The sequence below is a fragment of the Anolis sagrei genome, chromosome 4, assembly GCF_037176765.1.
Source record: "Anolis sagrei isolate rAnoSag1 chromosome 4, rAnoSag1.mat, whole genome shotgun sequence".
Taxonomy (NCBI): Eukaryota; Metazoa; Chordata; class Lepidosauria; order Squamata; family Dactyloidae; genus Anolis; species Anolis sagrei.
Window position 1 is genome coordinate 64,336,819 of NC_090024.1, and position 21,918 is coordinate 64,358,736.

Here is a 21,918-nt window from a genome sequence, read left to right on the forward strand (position 1 = left end):
TTGCACATTTTCTTATACAAGAAAGAAAAAGAGAATATGGAAGGAGCATATGAGCCCAAATCTTAATACATTTATGAAAACTAGTTTTATACTATATCTGATTGTGTTGCAACCACATAGAAGGAGAGGTCACCCCGCCTTCCCTAGAAGACCACAGTGGAAGTGATGAGGGGGGCGAGGTTGTAAAGGCTTTCTTTGCTTTATTTTATGTTTTGGCATTTGGTGGAGCTGAAGGGCAAGACCTAAACTGACATATTTTTGTTGCAGACTGGATGGAGTTTTGCTAATTCTGGATGAAAATTGGTCAACACTTGAACATATTTTTAAAATAAAATGGGTGGTCGTTTGGCATGGGTACCTTGTGGGTCTCTCAAGGGCTGCAAAATTGGAGCTGGGGCCATGTGTGGTACACAGGACACACTTTCACCACCCCAGCTGTGAACATAAGCAAAAAGAACTAGATTTTTTTATCCTGATAGTCTATATACTCTTCCTATGTATATAGATAGCTACAGTGCAAACATTAAGGTTTTAACATTGTATAAATAAGGAAGCAAATTTTTCCTCCCAGAAAGTACCCTGAAAGCTGTGTACTGAATACTGTCACATATAGCTGTAACTAGTAACAAATAAGTCCTTGTAGACGTATATGCAATCTGTGGCTGTTTTGAATGGCACGTTGCCTCTCTTCAAGAATGAACTAATGCATAGGCACTGCTGTGTGCTTTATTATGTTTGTCCAAGAAAAGCAGCAATTCATTAACTAGCTAGTTGCTTTCCTAGCATGAACAAAACTCTAAACATGGGTTAGCTTTAGTATAAGGTACATCAGTATAGACTAGTTTTTATATAAGGCGGTGTTTTTTTCTATACACCATGACTTTAAATAAATGAAATAACATTTTAAGATAGTATATGTTGTAATCTATTTCACATATTTTAGTACATAATACATGGTGAGAGAAGGTGACACTGGCAGGGCATCCTTACAACATTTGTGAGAGAAAAGCCAGAGACAGAAACATTTATTCAGCAATGTACACGTCATTTCCATGTATTTTTCCCCCCTGTGGATAAAGTATTAACTATAGCCTATGTGACCTGAATCCATAAAAACAGGAAGATTGATTGCTTATTTACTAACTTACTTGCTTACTTACTTAACTTACTTAATTTCCCTGGAATCATTTCTCTCATTAAGATCTACAGCAAGAATAATTGTCAACTCTGTCATTTAAACTACTTTTACTACTCCTGTCAAAAGAGTAAACTCTCTCCAAAAACCTGTTTCTTTCTGAGAAAGAACAATTTGGGAGTTAACCTAATTAGATCAATAGCACAAACAAGCAAGAATATTAAAAAATGCAGAGGGCACTGAAATAGTTCATATTATCTGTTAAACTCTCTCCCCTAAAAAAAAAGTGAATTATCTGTAGCAAGATGACAAATTGCTTGAAAGTTTGAAACCCACCTCCTGCTGTTTGGACTCATGCTTTTCCTAGGTGTTAAAAACTTACAGTACAGTTCTTACCATCTGGACCTCAGTGGTGGTTAATCTTTTTCTGACTGAGAGTGTAGTTCCTCCTGCATTTAAGGAGGCAATGGATAAACACTGGACAATAAATCCTGGGTGATTAATTCTTGACATGTTAATTTCCATGTTTAAGAAAGATGCAGAAATGGTGATGGCTTCTTAATTTCTAGTGATGTTGAATAACAACAGTTATTTGGATTCAATCCAGATTGGTTTCCAAACTGGTTTTGGGACAGACACAGTCTTGGCACACATGGTGAGGGAGTACTGTCTGTTAACTCTCATGGACCTCATGTCTGTTGTCCTTCAGCTATACAATTTTTCTGGTTCATTTTACTTGTGTAGGGCCAGACCATGGTATTACAGTGGCTCTGTCTCTTTTTGAAGGGACTAATCTCATAAGTTGCACGATTTAACCCTTGTCTGGATGTTACCACTCTGCAAGTGACATGCAGCTCTGACTCTTATTTCTCCAAATTCACCACATGGAAACTATGAAGATCCTGAACAAAATAACTTGAGGCAATTTGGGAATAAATGAGGAAAAAATAAGCTAAGGCTTGATCTATAGAAGGCAGAGACATTTAGATCGAAGAAAGGTGCTGATCTGGTTAGTGATGTGAAACCAATGAATGGAGTTGCATTCTTTCTGAAGCTTTGTGTTTTGTGCTTGGGAGATGTCATGGAGTTGTTATCTCTGGAACTGTAGGTTGTGATGATGATTCTTCAGCTGCATACCTGCCTGGAGAATCATAGATCTGGAGGTGATCACATGGGCCATCTAGTCCAAACCCCTACCCAAAGCGCAAAGTACCTGGACAGATGGCCATCCAGCCTCTGTTTAAAAGCCTCTAAAGAAGGAGCTTCAATCACACTCCAAGGCAGGGAGTTTCACTGTTGAACAGCTCTTACAGTCAGGAGGTTCTTCCTAATGTTCAGTTGGAGTCCCCTTTCTTGCAATTTAAACTCATTGCTCTGAGTCTTAGTTTCCATGGCAGCAGAAAACAAGCCTGATCCCTCTTCCTTGTGACATCCTTTCACATATGTATACATGGCTATCATGTCTCCTCTCAACCTTTTTTTCTGCAGGCTAAACAGACCCAGTTCTTTAAGATGTTCCTCATAGGGCATGGTCTCCAGACCTTTGATCATTTCAGTCACCCTCCTCAGGACACCTTTCAGCTTGTCAATATCTCTTTAAAATTGTGGTACCCATAAATGGACACAGTATTCCAGATGAGATCTGACCAAAACAGAATAGAGAGGTCCCATGACTTCCCTTGATTTAGACCAGTGGTTCCCAACCTGTGGTCCATGGACCACCAGTGGTCTGCAAGAACAAAAATATAATCTGCAGCCTCACCATTTCTACACCAATGCCTCGAAACCATGTGGCAGTGAGAGCAACTGGTCTCACAAAACCCTCTTATAGTGCTGAGGCAACTGTAAGGGATGTTGGGAAGGGGGAGACTGGCTACCCACAAAAGATTAGTACTACTACATCAGCTCTAGATTATTAAATACGGTTTTCTGTGGGAGAGAAGATGGCGACTACTAGATGGCATATGTTCTGTATCAGAAACTAGAGCTGATGTGGTCTATCCAGTGCAATTTTCTGAATCAGCACTCCAAATAACTAAACCGAATCTAAAGTTGACCAAAAACTGATTCATAACCCTTTTGGTACTAATGTTGGAGAATGGTCCCTGGTCAAAGTGGTCCCTGGTCAAAAAAAGGTTGGGAACCACTGATCTGGACACTATACTCCTTTTGATGCTGCCCAAAATCCCATTGGTTTTTAAGCTGCTGCATCACACAGTTGGCTCATGTTCAACTTATTGTCTACAAAGACACCAAGATCTTTAAAACATGGACTGTTGTTGGCCAGGTATCACCCATCCTATATCTTTGCATTTCATTTTTTTTTCTGCATGAGTGTAATATCTTACATTTTTCCTTGTTGAAATTCATTTTGTTAGTTTTGGCCAGCTCTCTAATCTGTTGAGGTCCCTTTGAATTCTGATCCTGTCTTCTGGAGCATTAGCTGTCCCTCCTAATTTGGTGTCATCTGCAAACTTGATCAGCACACATTTAAAGTTCCTAGTGATGACTTTTAAAGTTATAAATGACTTGACAGCAAGTGACCTGAAAGAACACATAACCAGGGTCCAGAATTCAGCCATCTTGCACATATGTCTGGTTCAAGTTGGAGAGCATTTGATTGCTGTTAAGTCACCTTCGATTTAGGGGGCTCATTCACACTACACACTACTTAACTATTCTTGGAATGTCCCATAAAATCCTTGGATTTGTAGTTTCAGGAGGGGCATTTAGAACTCTCAGTCAGAATATTCCAGTACCAAATTACAAATCTCAGGATTGCCATGGCAGTTGAAGTGGAATATAGCACTTTATTTATGTAGTATGATTGGGCACTTGGTAATCCTATCAGTGAGAGACTTCCAAGGTCACCCTATCATCATTAGCCCCACTCAGATCTTGCAGAGCAATAGCTTCCTTGATTGAGTCTATCCACCTATAATGAAATCCTCTTTTTTCAAGCATTATCATCTTTTCTAATGCAATCTGTAGTCTCATGATATAGTGAGCACAGAGATGATGCATTTTCTTTATTGATTCCATCCCTATAGAATAGCATGCCATGGGTTGTACGTGTCCTTTTTAATGGACTCTAAGGCACTGGATGTTCCAGTCTGATTTTGTAAGAGTACATGGAAGCTAGTCTTGGTTTTCCTAAATTGATTTTCTTACAGTTGGTGTAAACTAAATATGGAAATTCTAAAGTGTGTGTGCTTCTGTTTGAATCAGTTGCAATGTATGCTACTATTTTATCTTTTCAGGAGGATTTTCCCCTGAATATGATTTTAAAGTTCAAATAAATAATGCCATTTTCTCCTTATCAAAGCCCTGGTTGTTAGCTATGATACTGTCAGTGTGATTTTATACTTGTCTGCTCTGATGTATATTGAGTGACTTTAATCAGACCTATTCCAGATATGTGTGTATAAGAATGCCGTTTTCAACAACCAACTCACCTTCACTCTCAGGAGGAAAATAGTTGTATTCAAATGAGCTAGCAAACAACATATTAAATCAACAGTGATTTAGTGGCCCCATCTGATGAATCTACAGATGCGCAACTGGTCCTCTAAGCACACTCTGCCAGTGTCAAACTTTGAAGGTTCCAACTTTATCAAAGCGTAATCTCCCAACACTGAAGGATGCAAAAAATAACCTTTGGATTGATTTCTCGTTTCAGGGCCGATGCAAGAGACAATATACGACTTTTGGAGAATGGTCTGGCATGAAAATACAGCAAGTATAGTCATGGTGACAAATCTTGTGGAAGTGGGAAGGGTAAGAACATCTGAATTTTTATTTTTCACATATATTTCAGAACAGTCAAAAGCATAAGGATACTGATGTACAAAATGCTTGAAGAGTTTTCTATTTTAAACCATAAAAGTACAGTAAATAATGTTTACTTTGAGTGGTTTCTATAATGGTCTCTTCTGCGCTTAAAAAAAACATTAGTGCTAATTTACCAGCTTGGTTTTGAGTCATTCACTCCAAGAACAAAGTAAGCTAAAAAGAGCCAGCATAGTTCTGTTAGTTAGAGCATAACTGGGTTGTTGTATGTTTTTTGGGCTATATGGCCATGTTCTAGAAGCCTTCGACAATACATCGAGCATAACTCTTGGAATTCGGATCCTCACCCAAAACTAAGTTACATGAAACATGGAAGATATATGACTGGATTTCCCAGTGTCTATTTCTTTTGATTAAAAAAAACCAAACATATGGGAAGGAGGGATTATGTCCCTTTCTGCATTTATTTCTAATGGAAGTCAACTCTCTTAAAATTACTATTAGCCATAGAGGAATAGTGGTAAAGACCTAGGACATACCTTTAGGTATGGTGTGGTGCTTTGTACATTGGGTTATGACCCTGGAGATCAGGATTTGAATCCCACACCCAACCCACTGAGTGACAAATTCTCCCAGTCTCAGAGGAAGGCAAATCCCTTCTGAACAAGTGTTGCCAAGAAAACCCTCTTAGGATTGCCATAGACCAAAAGCAACTTGAAGGTACACAACAGCATGTTATCTAATAGTAATTTTTGAGGAAGCAGTATGTACAAGGAAATCATGATGAAGAGAGAAGTATATTATTATTTCAAAAGCAGATTATTTACAGTATTTATAACTAGCAAAAGTACACAGATTCATACAGGCTGGAAGCTCCTAGTTACCCTTTTCTCTCCTATATTAAATTGTTTTCTTCTCCATAAGCTACACAGCTACCCTGGTGGTTTTCCTGTCACTCAGAACTAGATATTCTTTCTGTGACATAACCCATCAGCATGCGGTTCCTTTCCCTATACTGATGTACATCCTCTTTTTCTTTCCTTATTCTGCTCCTCTCCCCTGACCACCTTTTTTCCCTTTCCTCAGCCGTTGTACTCTTTTAGCCTGTTCGCTTTTCTTCTTGTTCTTACTAGACACAGAACCTTTTTTGACTGTGTTTTCCTTCCTTTTCTTCTTTCTCTTTGTTCGAAGATAGTGATGTGGAGATATCATGGGGAAATTGATACTCATTGTTGTAGTTTATAACATACTAGTGACTGAAAATAGAACTACAGGCTGCAAATAGTTTAAACTAAATCTGTTTAAAAACATGTCCTATATGCATGCTCTTGGGATCCCCTTGCTATCAGTGCAAAGTTTCATCTTGTCTACATTTCATGGTGTTGGGGTTATAGTTGAGAATTAGGCACGTAAAGACACTCTCCTTCCTTAATGTTAAGTTAGCCTATAGAAGCAGATGTTCAATTTCTTCATGAAACTCTCAGACTTTCTCAACTGTACTGTCAACACCTCCAGGCCTTATTAGCAAATGATGGAAAGGGAAACTGAACATACATTTTGGTGCAACTAAAATAATTGTGATGCATGTTTTTAATTTCTTGGCAATACTGTAGTTTATAATTTCCCTTGAAAAATAAATGTGTGGAGTACTGTGTGTTGAATGTTTTCTCCATATTATGAGCAAACGTGTCATTTACAGCTTCTTTTACTGTAAATCCAATTTTCATTCTGCGTTTAGAAAGAGGGTTTTGCTCATAGTTTATTGTGCATTTAAATCCTCCTGCCTAGACATCTAAGTGCCTGAGCCTGCTCACAAATCAGGAAACAGGACCACATTTGGACAACAAAGTAGTACATTTTGTGAGTATAATTAAGGGCTGTTGCAAAAGCACAAAGATTGACACAATTAGATTGGCTAAAATAGCCAGTTTGGAACCATTTGAAATGTAACGAATGGACAAATTAAGTTTCCCAGTTTCATTCAAAGTAAAAAAAATGTTCACCCAAATATTGATATGAAATTTCCCTATATATTTTATCAATTTGATCACTATCTTCCACAAAACGGAATGTAGTCTGAGAGATGGCAGATTCTGAGAGCCTTTTTAGAGAATTGTAGAATAATGTACTCACTGTAGGCTTTGCATCAGTAGCAAAATAGTTGTCTGATTTCCTCACTGTGTACCCAGCTCACGGCTTAATAATGAAACATCTGTTATTTACATAGTCACCTCCTTCTCACATCACCTTCATTGTTTTTGTGTGCCTTTAAGTCATTTTTGACATATGGCAACCCTATCATAAGGTTTTCTTAGCAATATTTTCTCAGAAGAAGTTTGTTGAGAGATTATGACTTGCCCAAGGTCACTCAATGGCTTTCCATGGCTGAACACATTAGGCCATTTCTTTAAAGCAAGGATGGGGAATGTGTTGGCCCTTCAGGTGTTGTAGGGTTGCAGTTCTTATAATCTCTCACCACTTACAGTGTTGTACAGGGTTCATGAGCATTTCAGTTCCACCACATCAGAGTCAGGGCAAAAGATGGATTGATCAATCCAGTGCTGTACATTTGAAAAATAGGAAACATATAATCTAGGGAGCACTTTACCTCATTAAGTGTACTACATTTAATTTTGCATTTCAGACCTATACACAGCTACAGCCTTTGAGCACTTGTCATCTCAGTCCAATAATTGGATATTATTTTCCAGTTGTCTGAATGTCTTTAAGGTATCTATCTAGTCCTGTCATCACCAGAACTGTTACAAAACTGTGCCATAGTGCAGTGTTTTTCAACATGTTTCTGACTGTTAGCCCTTTCCAATCTGACTGTTACCCCCTTCCAATCTTGTTTCCCTCCTGTGGCCTCTGTCCTACACAGGATAATCAAGTATTTACAATCAAAACATTTAAATAGCTATCTTTCTACCAATAGGACAGAGGGGAATCATATGACCTCAGAATAAGAAACACTGCATAGTGTATGCTTCTCAAGATAGTCCACAAGACGTGATGGTTTTGTGACACAATGTACCAAAATTAATATTGGATGTACATATGTAATATGTACATATGTATCTGATTTCTTTCCTTAGACAAGTAAAGACAAGGGGTCTCAATCTGACTTGGAACTCTAAGTGAAGATAGGAAGACTTAAATCCTTAAACCTTTAGCATATCAATCTCAATTAGCTCCAATATGCCTACTATACCCATTGCATTTTGCTGAAGTTTTTTTGTATATAATTTCACCGCTGGGATGAGAACAGCGGTATACAAGTAAAGATTGTTGTTGTTGTTGTTGTTGTTGTTGTTGTTGTTGTTATTTAGAGCATGGGAAGAAGGATTGATTTGGATCAGAACCAATATGGCATCAGATGGTTAATTTTTCTAACCTGTCTCAATGCTAGATGCTTAAAGGAAATGGTAGTAAATGTGACATTTACTCTTAACCTGTAGTTTACTGACCAGTGGCTGTGCTGGTTGTGGAATTCTAAAAGTTGTAGTTAAAAAATTGCAAAAAAAAAATAAAAAATCCGTAGTCTGCTATTTTCAGTGGAGAAGCAATTGACACTAAATGTTAATTAATGTACAAGCTGTACTTGCAGTTTATTGCTACCTCAACCTGCCGGACTGTGTTATGCCTCATTTAGCAATGTCTTTAAGGGGTCCTCGCTCTTTTGAGTTTTCTCTGGGTTTTGTTTTTACTGTCATGTTTTGACAATAGGTCAGATTCCTGTTGTACCTTTTCTTGACTCTGTGGGATTGTTTTTCACTCTTTTGGGAGCTCTCCGTGCCATTTGGCTGCTACTTTTGTCGTTTGATTTACAGATTTGTCTGGAGACCACCTGCCCAAAATGGGAGGAAAATAATCCTGTTTTGGGAGGGTCGCAGGGATGATTTTTTTTTCCAGGGGAGAAGAATGCCTCTTTAACATGTTTGCCACATACCTTGTGTTTGTCCTTCATGAATTAATCATGAAGTGGGCGTGTGTGTGTTTGTTTACCCGGACTGGATAGTCATTAAATTTGTGCTCGGATATAGCTTTTGCCCTGGAGCTCTCTGCATCAGGATGGTTTTAATTGCAGGCAGAGAAGCCACCGGGAGACTTCCTCTCGCGCAGGCACCTGTTACAGATGATTCGGTCCCTCCATTCGCCTCTAGCGGGGCCCGAATACATCTGCCAGCACCTGTCATTATCTGAGGCAGCCTTGTCAAAAACCCGGCATCCTTTAAGCTCACTTGCGTTGCAGCAAGGGACCCTTGTCAGTTTTCCTGGCACTTGTAGGCCACTGCGCACCTGGTATTTAAATGGCAGCAAAATGTGTTCTGATTGTTTTCCTGCTTTAATGAACCTACCTGAGGGACATTTAGCTCTTTATCTGGTAGCATGTTACCAAGTTGCTCACATTTACACTGTTTATGTGAAAAGATAAAAAAGAAGGAGGAGGAAAAGGAGAAACAAACAACTCACACACCACATTCCTCATATTCTTTTGCTATTATACTGATCCATCTGCCATGGGTCCTGTGACAGAAATTGGCAGAAATCCCCCAGGAGTGTTTTACTGTAGTAATTTACAGTAATGATTTCTAAGCATATTTTGCCAGCATTGTGAAGACCTCATTAGAATGTGACTGAAATCCAAAAAAAAAAATGCTAATGGTGCTTTGTTGTCATTTAGAATAGCCATTACTGAGTTGCCATGAAAAATGCTTTGAAAAGTGATAAATTCTTTAAAAATCATGTCACATCTCTCTCGTTCTGTTTGACTCTCACACACACACACTTCACTGAACCACATGTGGATTTATGACAATACATCCATGGCTACATATACAGAAAATTGGGATCCCGGGGTGAAGTTTACCTCTTTATGCAAATGCCAAAAAGGAGAAAAACAACTATATACAGTTGTACACAAATACAAGGAAACTCCATGACACTTGTTGTTCATTTGTTCAGATGCTTCCGACTATTTGTGACCTCATGGACCAGCCCATGCCAGAGCTCCCTGTCAACCGTCACTACTCCCAGATGTTCAAGGTCAAGCCAGTCACTTCAAGGATACCATCCATCCATCTTGTCCTTGGTCGAACCCTCTTCCTTCTTCCTTCCATTTTCCCCAGTATCATTATCTTCTCAAAGCGTTCCTGTCTTCTCATTATATGGCCAAAGTACTTTATCTTTGCCTCTAATATCCTTCTCTCCAGTGAGCAGCCGAGCATTATTTCCTGGAGTATGGACTGGTTTGATTTTCTTATGGTCCAGGGCAATCTCAGAACTATATTTCCCTATAATTAAGCCTATTGCCCTTTCTATTTATGTAAAAGTCTAGAAAATTTAGTCAAAAAAATCATTCCAAAAATCTTGGTCGATTGATCCATGGATCAGTAAAAATGCTGTACCTTAATTCTCATTTAAAAAAAAAAAGTAGAGTGGCCAAAGGCAAGATGAAGTATTTTAACTATGTTGAGGTGGGTAAGCATAATAATCATCACCGACCCCTTCTGTGCTCTTTACCGTGATGGCGAGAGCTCCCGGTGGCGCAATGGGTTAAATCCTTGTGCCAGCAGGAGTGATGACTGACAAGTCAGAGGTTCGAATTCAGGGAGAGTGTGGATGAGCTCCCTCTGTCAGTTCCAGCTCCCCATGCAGGGACATGAAAGCCTCCCACAAGGATGGTAAAACATCAACACGCTTGGGCGTCCCCTGGTCAATGTCCTTGCAAACAGCCAATTCTCTCACACCAGAAGTGACTTGCAGTTTCTCAAGTCGCTCCTGACATGAAAAAAAAGCACAGTAGTGGCACTTATGGGCAGGGAAACGGTGCCCCCTTAAGGTGCCATTGGTGCTTTTCCTTCTTGACTTACCAATGGGTCATATCAAAACCCATAATTTTGGTCACAGAATCTGCCCTCGAGGCGAATTTATACATGAGTATATATAGTAAATACAAAGAGACCTCAAAGACATACATAGGATTGCCTTTTTGAAACTAAACTATGTCTTGCTGTCTCAGCAGAGGAGACTGCAAGAAAGACAAAACAAGGCTCAGGCTGTGTGTGTAGCCTCCCTCCTCTCCACCCCAACCTCAGCATATATCACTTTGTCAAATTAAAATGGAGGCTAGTACAATAATTTAACAATAAAACTTTAAAACTACAATTTAATTCTGAAGACTTAAAGAACCATAAGAATAATCCATGTTATTCTTAAAGTCATTTATTCAAGTGATGACCTCTCTTTAAAAAAAAAATGTAAACAACTGTAGTTACCAATAAAAGTGAAGGCAGATGTGATAGATTGCTAAAAGGAAAGAAACCTTATGAAATTCATCAGTCTAAAATCATCTTTAATCTCACACATCAGTAAATAGGATCATATGTCTTACCAGTCAAATCAGATTTCTGCTTTTCAAACATACAACCAGAAATAACAAGTTGGCTTTGTTCCATCATGCATAGCGGGAAAGGTATCCCTGGGGAGAATAATTGGCTGTTATTCTCCAGGAATCTAGACGGACTGCTTTGTAATCATTTAATGAAGATATCCCCAAATCAGCAGTGCTTGCCTCACTGAGCAAGGCAGCATAAAAAAGGTGAGAACATGGCCCTTGTCATGTGAACTAGTTTCCCTTGTTTTAATATAACCTTTTCTACAAGGAAGTGATGCTCTATGTATTGAAATCTAAAAAAGATCAATATATCAAGCTTTATCAGAGTGGTTAAAAGTATCCAAATCACCTACCTAGAAATTACTACAAAGAGGTGAAACTTTTTAAATGCTGAGAGTGGGTCAGAATTCACAAATAAGTGTCTGGTAAGGTAGCTTTTGGCCTTTTGTTACCATGTGAGTAAGTCACAGATTAAAATCATAGAAACATACAAGGGCCATCCAGTCCATCCCTGCCATGCAAGAACACACAATCAAAGCACTCCAAACAGATGGTAATTAAAAACATCCAGAGTAGACTCCACCACACTCCAAGGCAGCACATATCTGTCAAATAGCTTTTATCACCAGGAAGTTCTTCCTAATGTTTAAGTGGAATCTCTTTCCCTGAATTTGAATCCATTTCTCTGTATACTAGTCTCTGGAGTAGCAGAAAACCAGCCTGCTCCATCTTCAATACATCATCCTTTCAGATATGGCTATCGTGTCACATCTTAACCTACCTAGCTCCTCACATTGTTCTTCATTGGTTATGGTTTCCAGACAGTTTATCTTTTGGTTGCTCTTCTCTGGACACTTTCCAGCTTCTCAATATCCTTCTTGAATTTTGGTACCCAAAACTGAACACAGTATCCCAGGTGAGCAACTGGCCAAAGCAGAATAGAGTTGAACTGTTCCTTCTCTAGACACTATTGAACTGTGTTGGCTTTTTTAGCTGCTGCATCACATTGCTGACTCATGTTCAGTTTGTGGTCTGCTGGGACTCCCAGATTCCTTTCACATGTACTGTTGTCAGGCCAGATGTTACCCATCCTGTATCTGTGTATTTCTTTTTTTCTGCCTAAGTGTCGAACCTTACCTTTCTCTCTGTTGATATTCGTTTTGTTAATTTTAGCCCAGCTTTTCAATATCTTAAGGTTATTTTGAATTTTGATCCTGTCCTCTGGGGTTTTAACTACCCCTTCTATTTTGATATAATCTACAAATCGATAGGGATCTCTGGTGGCGCAGTGGGTTAAAGAGCTGAGCTGCTGAACTTGGTGACCGAAAGGTCGCCGGTTCGAATCCGGGGAGCGGCTTGAGCTTCTGCTGTTAGCCCCATCTTCTGCCAACCTAGCAGTTTGAAAACATGCAAATGTGAGTAGATCAATAGGTCAGTGGGAAGTTAACGGCATTCCATGCAGTCATGCTGGCCACATAACCATGGAGGTGTCTTTGGACAACGCCGGCTCTTCGGCTTAGAAATGGAGCACCAATCCCCAGAGTTGAACATGACTGGACTTAATGTCAGGGGAAAACCTTTACCCTTACCTTTGTACAAATTGATAAACATGCCCTATGTCATAAGTCATTTATAAAAATGTTGAATAGTACTGGACCCTCTGGTATGCCACTAGTCACTTTTCCCCATGAATTGCTGACTATCCATAGAGGAAGTAATTAGGTCCAGCATTAGGGCTAAACTATATGAGATGCTTAATGTGTCTTTACACCTCAAATGCAAATTGGATATTTGTGGAAACCAATAATTATCAAGGAGATTAGAAAAGGCACGGGGAGTGGATGCGTCCTAAGAAAACTTCTTTTTATGAATCTGTTATTCGTCATACTTACGCAGATGATGCCCTTTTGCCTAGAAAAGATACTGCAATAAAACTATGCCTATCAGTGTAGTCAGGTCAAGGTATTTTGTTCCTACCCTAACAGTAATTCTCATTTTTAAAATAGGGTACATTAGCTTGTCGTAAGAGAAAAAGATAGGTGGCATTTTTCCATTTAAGTGTTTTTATTTAAAGTACATGTTACATAGACTTCCAGTATACATGATGGGAGTCACTATAGGTAGTTTTTCTTTAGTACATAATTCTAGACATCCTGATTTTGAATGTCAAGAATGGTTGTATCCAGCAGTTAGAAGAGCTATCCATCCTATCTATTAGTGACGCTTGTTAGCAGAAAACCAGGGTTCTTGAAGAGAGGCACCCAAACAGATCCTTGGTAATGACAGTCTTTGGCAGTTGTGACTTATTACAAAAACACCCAAAATAGTGTCTCAACATAACTGTAAACATAGTCTCTGCAAGCTTTATGGCTCATCAGTTGTGCTGACACTGGAAATCTGAGAATGCTATTTAACCACTGTGTCTCATGTTTATCAGCACAGTCATGTCAGGCCCGATATCTTTTAGAAATATGGTGTGTACCATCTTCCAGTACAATGGGTATCTGTCCTTGACCTGGTCTGGAAATGCCACAGTCCAGTCATTGTGTCCTGGTGTGAAAATTACAATTGTACATGTTTAGTTAATACTGAGCTCAGTGGTTTCAGATACATTATTTGTATGGCATTCTTTTGCACCATTAGTTCTGCAATTACCATGTAGCCATTCTTCATAGCCACTCAAAGATAGTTCTGAGGTTACACTTTTAGACTACAGATGCCTTTCTGTTGCATGACGATCTTTTTCTTTAGTACTGCATAACCTTGAGCTCAACACAAAAGAGCTACAAAGGTTTCCTGGAAGTCAACAGTATAGTGTCGTAATGTAGACCTAGTCTATTTTTGCTGAAAGACTTATGACAGTTTTCTTGTTTGTTTCTGAGAGGGGAGAATGCACTTAACTGGTTGGAGGTCATGTATTATTGTTAATGTTTTGTTTTAAATTGTGTTTTCAATTGACGTAAGGTTTTGGGTTTATGTGTATTGTATTAGACATATGTTTATTGCCTTGTGTGCTCTTTTTGGTAGAAAGGCAGTGTGTCTATTTAATAATAGAGGTGGTGCACACATCAGTTATTTGCTTAAAGTTTGGCCATGCCTTTCTCCTAGTATACTTTTAGGGAGATAAATGAGGTGTCAGTTGAAAATAAATAATTTATGGTGTTACTATCTCTTCTCAAGAAGCTGTTTAACTATTTAAATATAGAATGAGGACACCCATTATTCTCTATAATTGTTTTGGGGGAAAGCTAGACACCCTTAAAGCATTTGCATTGTTTACTAGTATATCATCTCTAGAGGTATCTCTCTGAGGGAATAGCAAAAGCAGCTCCAGTGAGTTTTTTAGCATGCCTTTTTAAAGGAATATTAAACACAAAATAGAAAGGTGGCTGAAATATGTGTTCAAATCTGGGAACCAGCTCCCTGTTGCTGTTACCTCTGTAACTTGTTGTCTCTTCTGGATCCAATGAACAAGTGCCTAGAAAGTTCATTGGTGCCATTCGGGAAATTGGATATACTCAAGTAATCTGTTAATACATCTCATAGGCATGGCAAAAAGGTTAATTTGCCCTGCTTGCTTGGTGCAACCTGCTGCTACATCCATATTAGACAAACCATTCTGAGCTTCTCACTAGTTTTCTGTGTGGCAGAGGTGCTATTGGATATTCAATCCTTCTTCCAAGAAATACTATATGGGTCCCATCATCATCAGCACAAGTGTAATTCTGCATTAAAATTAGCATGTGTAAAACTGCCCAGCCAATGACCTGATATGCACTATCAATGTCAAGTCTACTATAGATAACCCATAAGTAATTTTAAATGCCCTGTGCAGCTACAAGATTAATTTAGCTGCCAGTTCATATATATAGCTTTCAGCACTAAAGAGGTATGAATTGCTGTACTGCTCCTGATTGCTAACTACTTCAAGTAGAATCATAGAATTTCATGGAAACTTCAAGTACATGATGGACACTTCTCTATTTACTTTTATTATATATGGATATGGGTTTGGAAATCATCATTTATGCTTTAGAAGTTCATGAAAAGATAGTATTGGAAAATACTTTATATGTCTGGTATAGCAAGTGGGAATAGGCATATTCAAGACATCCTTCCAGAAGGGATATCACAAACATCAATTTTCTCTGTGACATACACAAATCCCTTCTCCTTCTCGTATTATATATATTTTTGCATCTTAATACATGACTGTGGCTCTCAAAAAAACACATATGTTTGAATAGGAAAATGAGCAGCAGCATTGAATCTGCAAGTGACAATCAGGTTTAGGATCCCAATCTACCAACGTACTTGCTTTTTCATCAGTTTTTTTCCCATCATAGCATGTCTGAAACCATTTAGTTCAATCAACTGCAGCATCCTTTCCCAGCACCTGGAGGTCATGAAATTTGCAGTCCAGTGCTTCTGGCCTCAAGAGCAACTTCCTTTGCCCAAATATTCTCTCAGGCCCCATCTACATTGCCATATAAAATCCAGATTATCTGTTTTGAACTGGATTATATTGCAATGTAGACTCAGATATTCCAGTTCAAATTAGATAATCTGGATTACATGGCAGTGTAGATCCAGCCTCAGTTTTCCTGAAATGCACTCAAAATGTGTACTGTTGCCCATTCTTCTCTCAGACTTTTCCAGGAACACCCATTACACTAGGGGTCCTCAAACTAAGGCCCGGGGCCGAATACGGCCCTCCAAGATCATTTACCCGGCCCTTGCTCAGAGTCAACCTAAGTCTGAGATTACTTGAAAGCACACAACAACAATAACAATTCTATCTCATCAGCCAAAAGCAGGCCCACACTTTCCATTGAAACACTAATAAGTTGATATTCATTAAAATTGTTCTTCATTTTTATTATTGTATTGTCTTTAAATTGTTTTTTTGGGGGGTTTTTTTGCACTACAAATAAGATACGTGCAATGTGGTAGGAATTCATTCATGTTTTTTTTTCAAATTATAATCCGGCCCTCCAACAACCTGAGGGACTGTGACTTGGCCCTCTGTTTAAAAATTTTGAGGACCACTGCATTACACCTTATGTAATGATAGCTGTGAACATTCAAGTAGGCTCAAGATTTGAAATTGGAGGCTGGTGATGCACAAACCTATCTGGCAAAAATCCTTGGGAATTTAGAAGTGTGTGAAATTGAAAATATTTTTCTCATATAGATATATACACACACTTTGTATCACCTGTAACCTAATTTTATCTATCTTGTTGACTTCATTTAGACTGTAGTTTATTAAGTCTCAGGAAATGAGCAATAATTTCATATACATGCATACATTTTAAAGGTAATTTAAAAAGTGGGGCTCAGGTTTTCAGTTCTTTAAGAAAGGACTTCTATAACAGGGTACCCACTATTAGGTTCCTGGTGACCATACATAGAGATAATAGTAGGAATTCTGCATTCACTACTTAGTTATTTAACTACATCAGTTGCTTAGCTGAATAGGTTTTGATGGCCCAGCTCTCTCCCCCAAATCTCAACTCATTGAGTATCAGTCATTGCAAGCAATGGGGGTCTGTTCTTCTGTCAACCAAGACACAGGAGACTGACATTTCCATTCCCTCCTATGGAAAGTCTCCAGTGCAAAAGGCAGAATCCCTGTCAAAATTCTGCCTCACACCAGAGATACCTCAGGGGAGGAGGGTAAAAACATCAGCCTGCTCTGTCGCAATCAAGAGGAGAACAGACTCCTGTCACTTGCAGTGGATGGTGCTTGCTAAGCCAGAATTGGGGAACTTTTACAATCCCTACATATTCCCATCTCTACTGAATATGTAGGGGTCATGAATAAAAATCAGTTACAAATCAAAAACTCTGGGTTATGTATTTGTAACTACAATTGTGAATTCCAGCCAATGCTAAGATAGCAGTCTTGAAAATTTTAGCAGTCATGGTGGGATGCAGCAGCTTATTAGCTCAGGCCATTTTAGGACTCTAAATGTTAAAACCAGAGCTTTGAATTGCCAGTTAGAAGCCAATGCACGCTCCTTGTTTGAAGATAAGCGTGGATAAAGCTGCTGCAGTCTAGAATCCTGCACATTAATCTAATCATCGGTATCCAAGGGGACATTTTTTTACAAAGGCATATAATCTCATTTTTAAGGCAAAAGGTATTCCTATCCATTATTCTATACTGGCTTGGGGATTCAGAGAGTGTTGTCTAACATGTTGCATGTCCAACCTTTGATCAGTCTGTCTCCAAACAATTCACTGAGAGTGTAATCCTACTCAGTTCTGCTCAGAAATATTCCCCCATTATATTTGTTGGACCTTCCTCCCTAATCAGTGTGAATAAGATTGCAACCACAATGCTTTGGGTTCATGTTTTAGTTTCCCCTTTATTGGTAGTGACTTACATTCATTTCTGTGGAAAATGTGCAGCATTGTAGTTGACGAAACCTGTCTGCGGGGACAATAATAATGAACGGGCTATGGAATCATAAATCCCTTCTCTCTTGTTTCTACATCAGTATGCACATAGTCCTTAAAAAACGCACATGAGGAAAATGCCCTTCACATCTTGGATATTGTTTTTTGGCTGAGAAATGAAATGCAAAGTTTTGGGTAACATTTTTAAATTTTGAAAAGTAAATTGAGTCCTGATGAGGGAGAGGAAAATTACCCCAGGGCATATTACTTATGTTCTTATTAACAGAGTTTGAGAAAGTTGTTTGGACTAATGCTCCCAGAAGCCTCTAGCCAGCATTGCCAGTGACCATGATGGCCAGAAGATTCTGTGAATTGTAATGTAAGATAGCAATTTCTGCATATACTGTTGAGCTGTGCCATGCTTTTGCATGCAGAGCACAGACTGGTATTCTTTGATCATTAAAATATACCAATCCCTGCTTCACCTATGCCTCACCCATCACAGTGATGGTTTGTTCTAGTTAATAAACCTAGGAAGTTTTGTTTTTCAGATATAAATTAACTTGATGTAAGGAGAGTGGCACATAAGTTACAAGCAACTAGAATCATAGGGGTGGAAGAGCCCTCGTGGGCCATTCCGTCCAACCCCAGCCAAGACGCAGGTCAATCGCATTCAAATCATCCCCTGACAGATGGCCATCCAGCCTCTGTTTAAAAGCCTCCAAAGAAGGAGCCTCTCACACTCTGGAGCAGAGAGTTCCACTAGAATCATAGAATCATAGAATCAAAGAGTTGGAAGAGACCTCAAGGGCCATCCAGTCCAACCCCCTGCCAAGAAGCAGGAATATTGCATTCAAATCACCCCTGACAAATGGCCATCCAGCCTCTGCTTAAAAGCTTCCAAAGAAGGAGCCTCCACCACACTCCGGGGCAGAGAGTTCCACTGCTGAACGGCTCTCACAGTCAGGAAGTTCTTCCTAATGTTCAGATGGAATCTCCTCTCTTGTAGTTTGAAGCCATTGTTCCGCGTCCTAGTCTCCAAGAAAGCAGAAAACAAGCTTGCTCCCTCCTCCCTGTGGCTTCCTCTCACATATTTATACATGGCTATCATATCTCCTCTCAGCCTTCTCTTCTTCAGGCTAAACATGCCCAGTTTCCTAAGCCGCTCCTCATAGGGCTTGTTCTCCAGACCCTTGATCATTTTAGTTGCCCTCCTCTGGACACATTCCAGCTTGTCAATATCTCTCTTGAATTGTGGTGCCCAGAATTGGACACAATATTCCAGATGTGGTCTAACCAAAGCAGAATAGAGGGGTAGCATTACTTCCTTAGATCTAGACACTATGCTCCTATTGAAAAGCTGCTGAAAAGCTCTCACAGTTAGGAAGTTCTTCTTAATGTTCAGGTGGAATCTCCTTTCCTGTAGATTGAAGCCATTGTTCCGCGTCCTATCACTTCATCACACTAGAGAAAAAAATCCACTTAAAATCCGGTTTCTGCCACCTGCAGAATTCTGGGGTTTGTAGTTTAGTGAGGCCTTTAAAGGCTCCTTCCTGAGCTACAAACCCCAGAATTCTTCAGGTGGCAGAAACCGGATTTTAAGTGGAGTTTTTCTCTAGTGTGATGAGGTCCTAGTCTCCAGGGCAGCAGAAAACAAGCTTGCTCCCTCCTCCCGGTGACTTCCCCTCACATATTTATACATGATCCTCATCATGTCTCCTCTCAGCCTTCTCTTCTGCAGGCTAAACATGCCCAGCTCTTTAAGCCGCTCCTCACAGGGCTTGTTTTCCAGACTCTTTATCATTTTAGTCGCCCTCCTCTGGACACATTCCAGCTTGTCAACATCTCCCTTCAATTGGGGTGCCCAGAACTGGACACAGTATTCCAGGTGTAGTCTGACCAAAACGGAATAGAGGGAAAGAACTGTTCTTACTTCTGTAAACAAGCTGACATCCCCATGTAGAAAGAAGGGGTTATTGTTAACCACTAGCTTTTCTCTTACTTATCTTCTGCAAGGCAGATGTTGGAGATTCTAGTGATGTGAATTGACAAATCCCACAGCATGAAGCTATAAAAGCCTTGTGCCTGTGCACCCCCAAAGTCTGCAGAGGGGGTAGAGAAATGTCTTTTTTAAAAAGGAACATATTAGTAAGCCAGAGTGTCTAGACTGCACTGTTGTACGTTTCTTTTTTGAGACAAGCAATTGAGTTAAATTGTTTAGCCAGCTAAACTGAGCACTGTGGAACATGGCAAGTGCCCATCTCGAAAGGAATTGTGCTAAAGTTAGAAACTTGATTGAGGCCTCGTGCTGCAGCTGTTTCCTTTTTCGTATGTGCCTTGGACCTGGCACGCACCCGACGCTACCTACAGGAGAAACGAAACAACAAGCAAAGGGAAATGGGGGGTCACAAACCCGGCTTTGGTGATTTCTCCCCATTGGGGAATAATGGGAAGTTCTGTTTCTCCTGAACAATGCACAGGAAAAGATATTCTCTGCTGGGGAGAAATTGCTGTTGCAAATAAGAGCTCAGCAATGGAGACAAAGCTCTGCAAAGCTTTGAGTCGGAAATCTGAACAATGACGTTGGTCTGGATTATCAAGCAGAACAGACAGACTGATAAACAATGAGCTTCCAAATGTGTTTCTTCTGGTTTTTATTTCCCCCACTGCAGAGTTATTTGACATTCTTCTGGAGGGAGTTTCAGGGATTGGCAATGAAATGCCAGACAGAAAGGAGGGGGAAAATGAAGTTGTCATGGTGCTTATTAATGTTTCCAAAGCCTTGAGTCTGGTTTTCAGATAAATTTGGCCATATGAAGGTGATAGTGAACAGGATGCAGTAAATATGCAGATGGCATTGCAGTTCACCCAAGGTGGCTTTGAACTGAGATTTGGCTGGGTTTTTTTTACACACACACACACACACACACACGCCACATTATACAGGACGCTTTCAGCCATTCATATCCAAAAAAAAGTAACTATTCCAGTTACAGACATTTTGCATGGAATTTCATTAAACTCAATTGAATCACCTTTCCATCATTACCACTAATATGGGAGGAGTTGAAAAGTGAAAAGTCAGTTGTGGGTGTATATATAAACAAATAACTTGCATATTACATTCAGCTTTTTGTCTCTCGACCATAAAGCACTTGCACTGAATGTGAAAGGAGGGCTGAACTGGAATATTGGACAGTTTTGTTTCTTGCAGGGCCGTTTCATGTTTATCCATTGGCAGTGGGAGTAGAAAGAGAATGACCTGTTGAATTCCTACATGATGGAGCACTAGTTTTGCAAAACACATTTGAATTAAAATCTGTGTAGAGTTTTCATGTTGAAATCATATCATCAAGTTTTGGGAAAATGTGCGTTTGTAAACCCATAACAGTGGAGGTGGAGGTAGTGAGAGAAAAAACAAGAATTGAGAAGGGATTAAATTATTTTAGGTTTAAAAGGGAAGGACTAAGTTTTCTTCAGCTATTTTTTGTATGAATGTAAGATGGGCTTCTTAAATCAGCCTACCCAGTTTCCCAGTAGGGGACTAATGGGTTATCTAGTAGGCATGGGCAATCCGTGGTTATAAATGGTTCTAAAGTACAAAACTAGAGGGTGCTACTGCTTTGTTTCTAAAGTGTTGCTAAAACTGGTGCTTTGATTCTAAAGTGTAACTAAAGTTCAGGACTGTAACAAAACTTGCAAAATGTAATTACTATTTTGTTATTGGCGATTTTTATGACAGAACCAATTAGGAACTGCCATTTATGAAGTTTTCAAAGTTTTGTTAGAGTTTGGAAATTTTCACCACCAGAACTTTTGCAACACTTTAGAAGTAAAGCACCAGCATCCTCTAGTTTTGTAAGTACTTTAGAACCATTTAGAACCATGGATTGTCCGTGGCTATTATCTCGTCTCCCTGGGTAACTGTTTTAGGCCCAGAAACAGAATTTTGTCATTTAAATCTCACAATAGCATTTGCTGAATTTTATACTTTCTCTATGTTTTATTCAAATATGTGCCCCCTCCTTTTTTACTAGAGTTTCTAAACATTTTATCTCAGAAACATTGTTTTCTGCCTTCCATGAGAAGGAACCTATTTTAGTGTGCTTTTTTCTGGAAAGTGTGAAGTAAAAATTCTCAACTGTTGGAGGATGTTTTCTTTTTTCCCTCTGGATACTCTATAAAGTTGAGG

The 21,918-nt window shown here is 39.3% G+C and overlaps 1 protein-coding gene across 14 annotated transcripts in view; it reads left to right on the top strand.

Moving 5' to 3' along the window:
• The window catches only part of PTPRM (protein tyrosine phosphatase receptor type M), a 529,398-nt gene that overhangs the window by 479,363 nt on the left and 28,117 nt on the right, over positions 1 to 21,918 (top strand). For all 14 annotated transcript variants that reach the window (XM_060775055.2, XM_060775057.2, XM_060775056.2 and 11 more), the window contains one exon: positions 4,815 to 4,912. In XM_060775055.2, the coding sequence (XP_060631038.2) occupies positions 4,815 to 4,912 (98 nt within the window). The remainder of the gene's footprint in view (positions 1 to 4,814; positions 4,913 to 21,918) is intronic.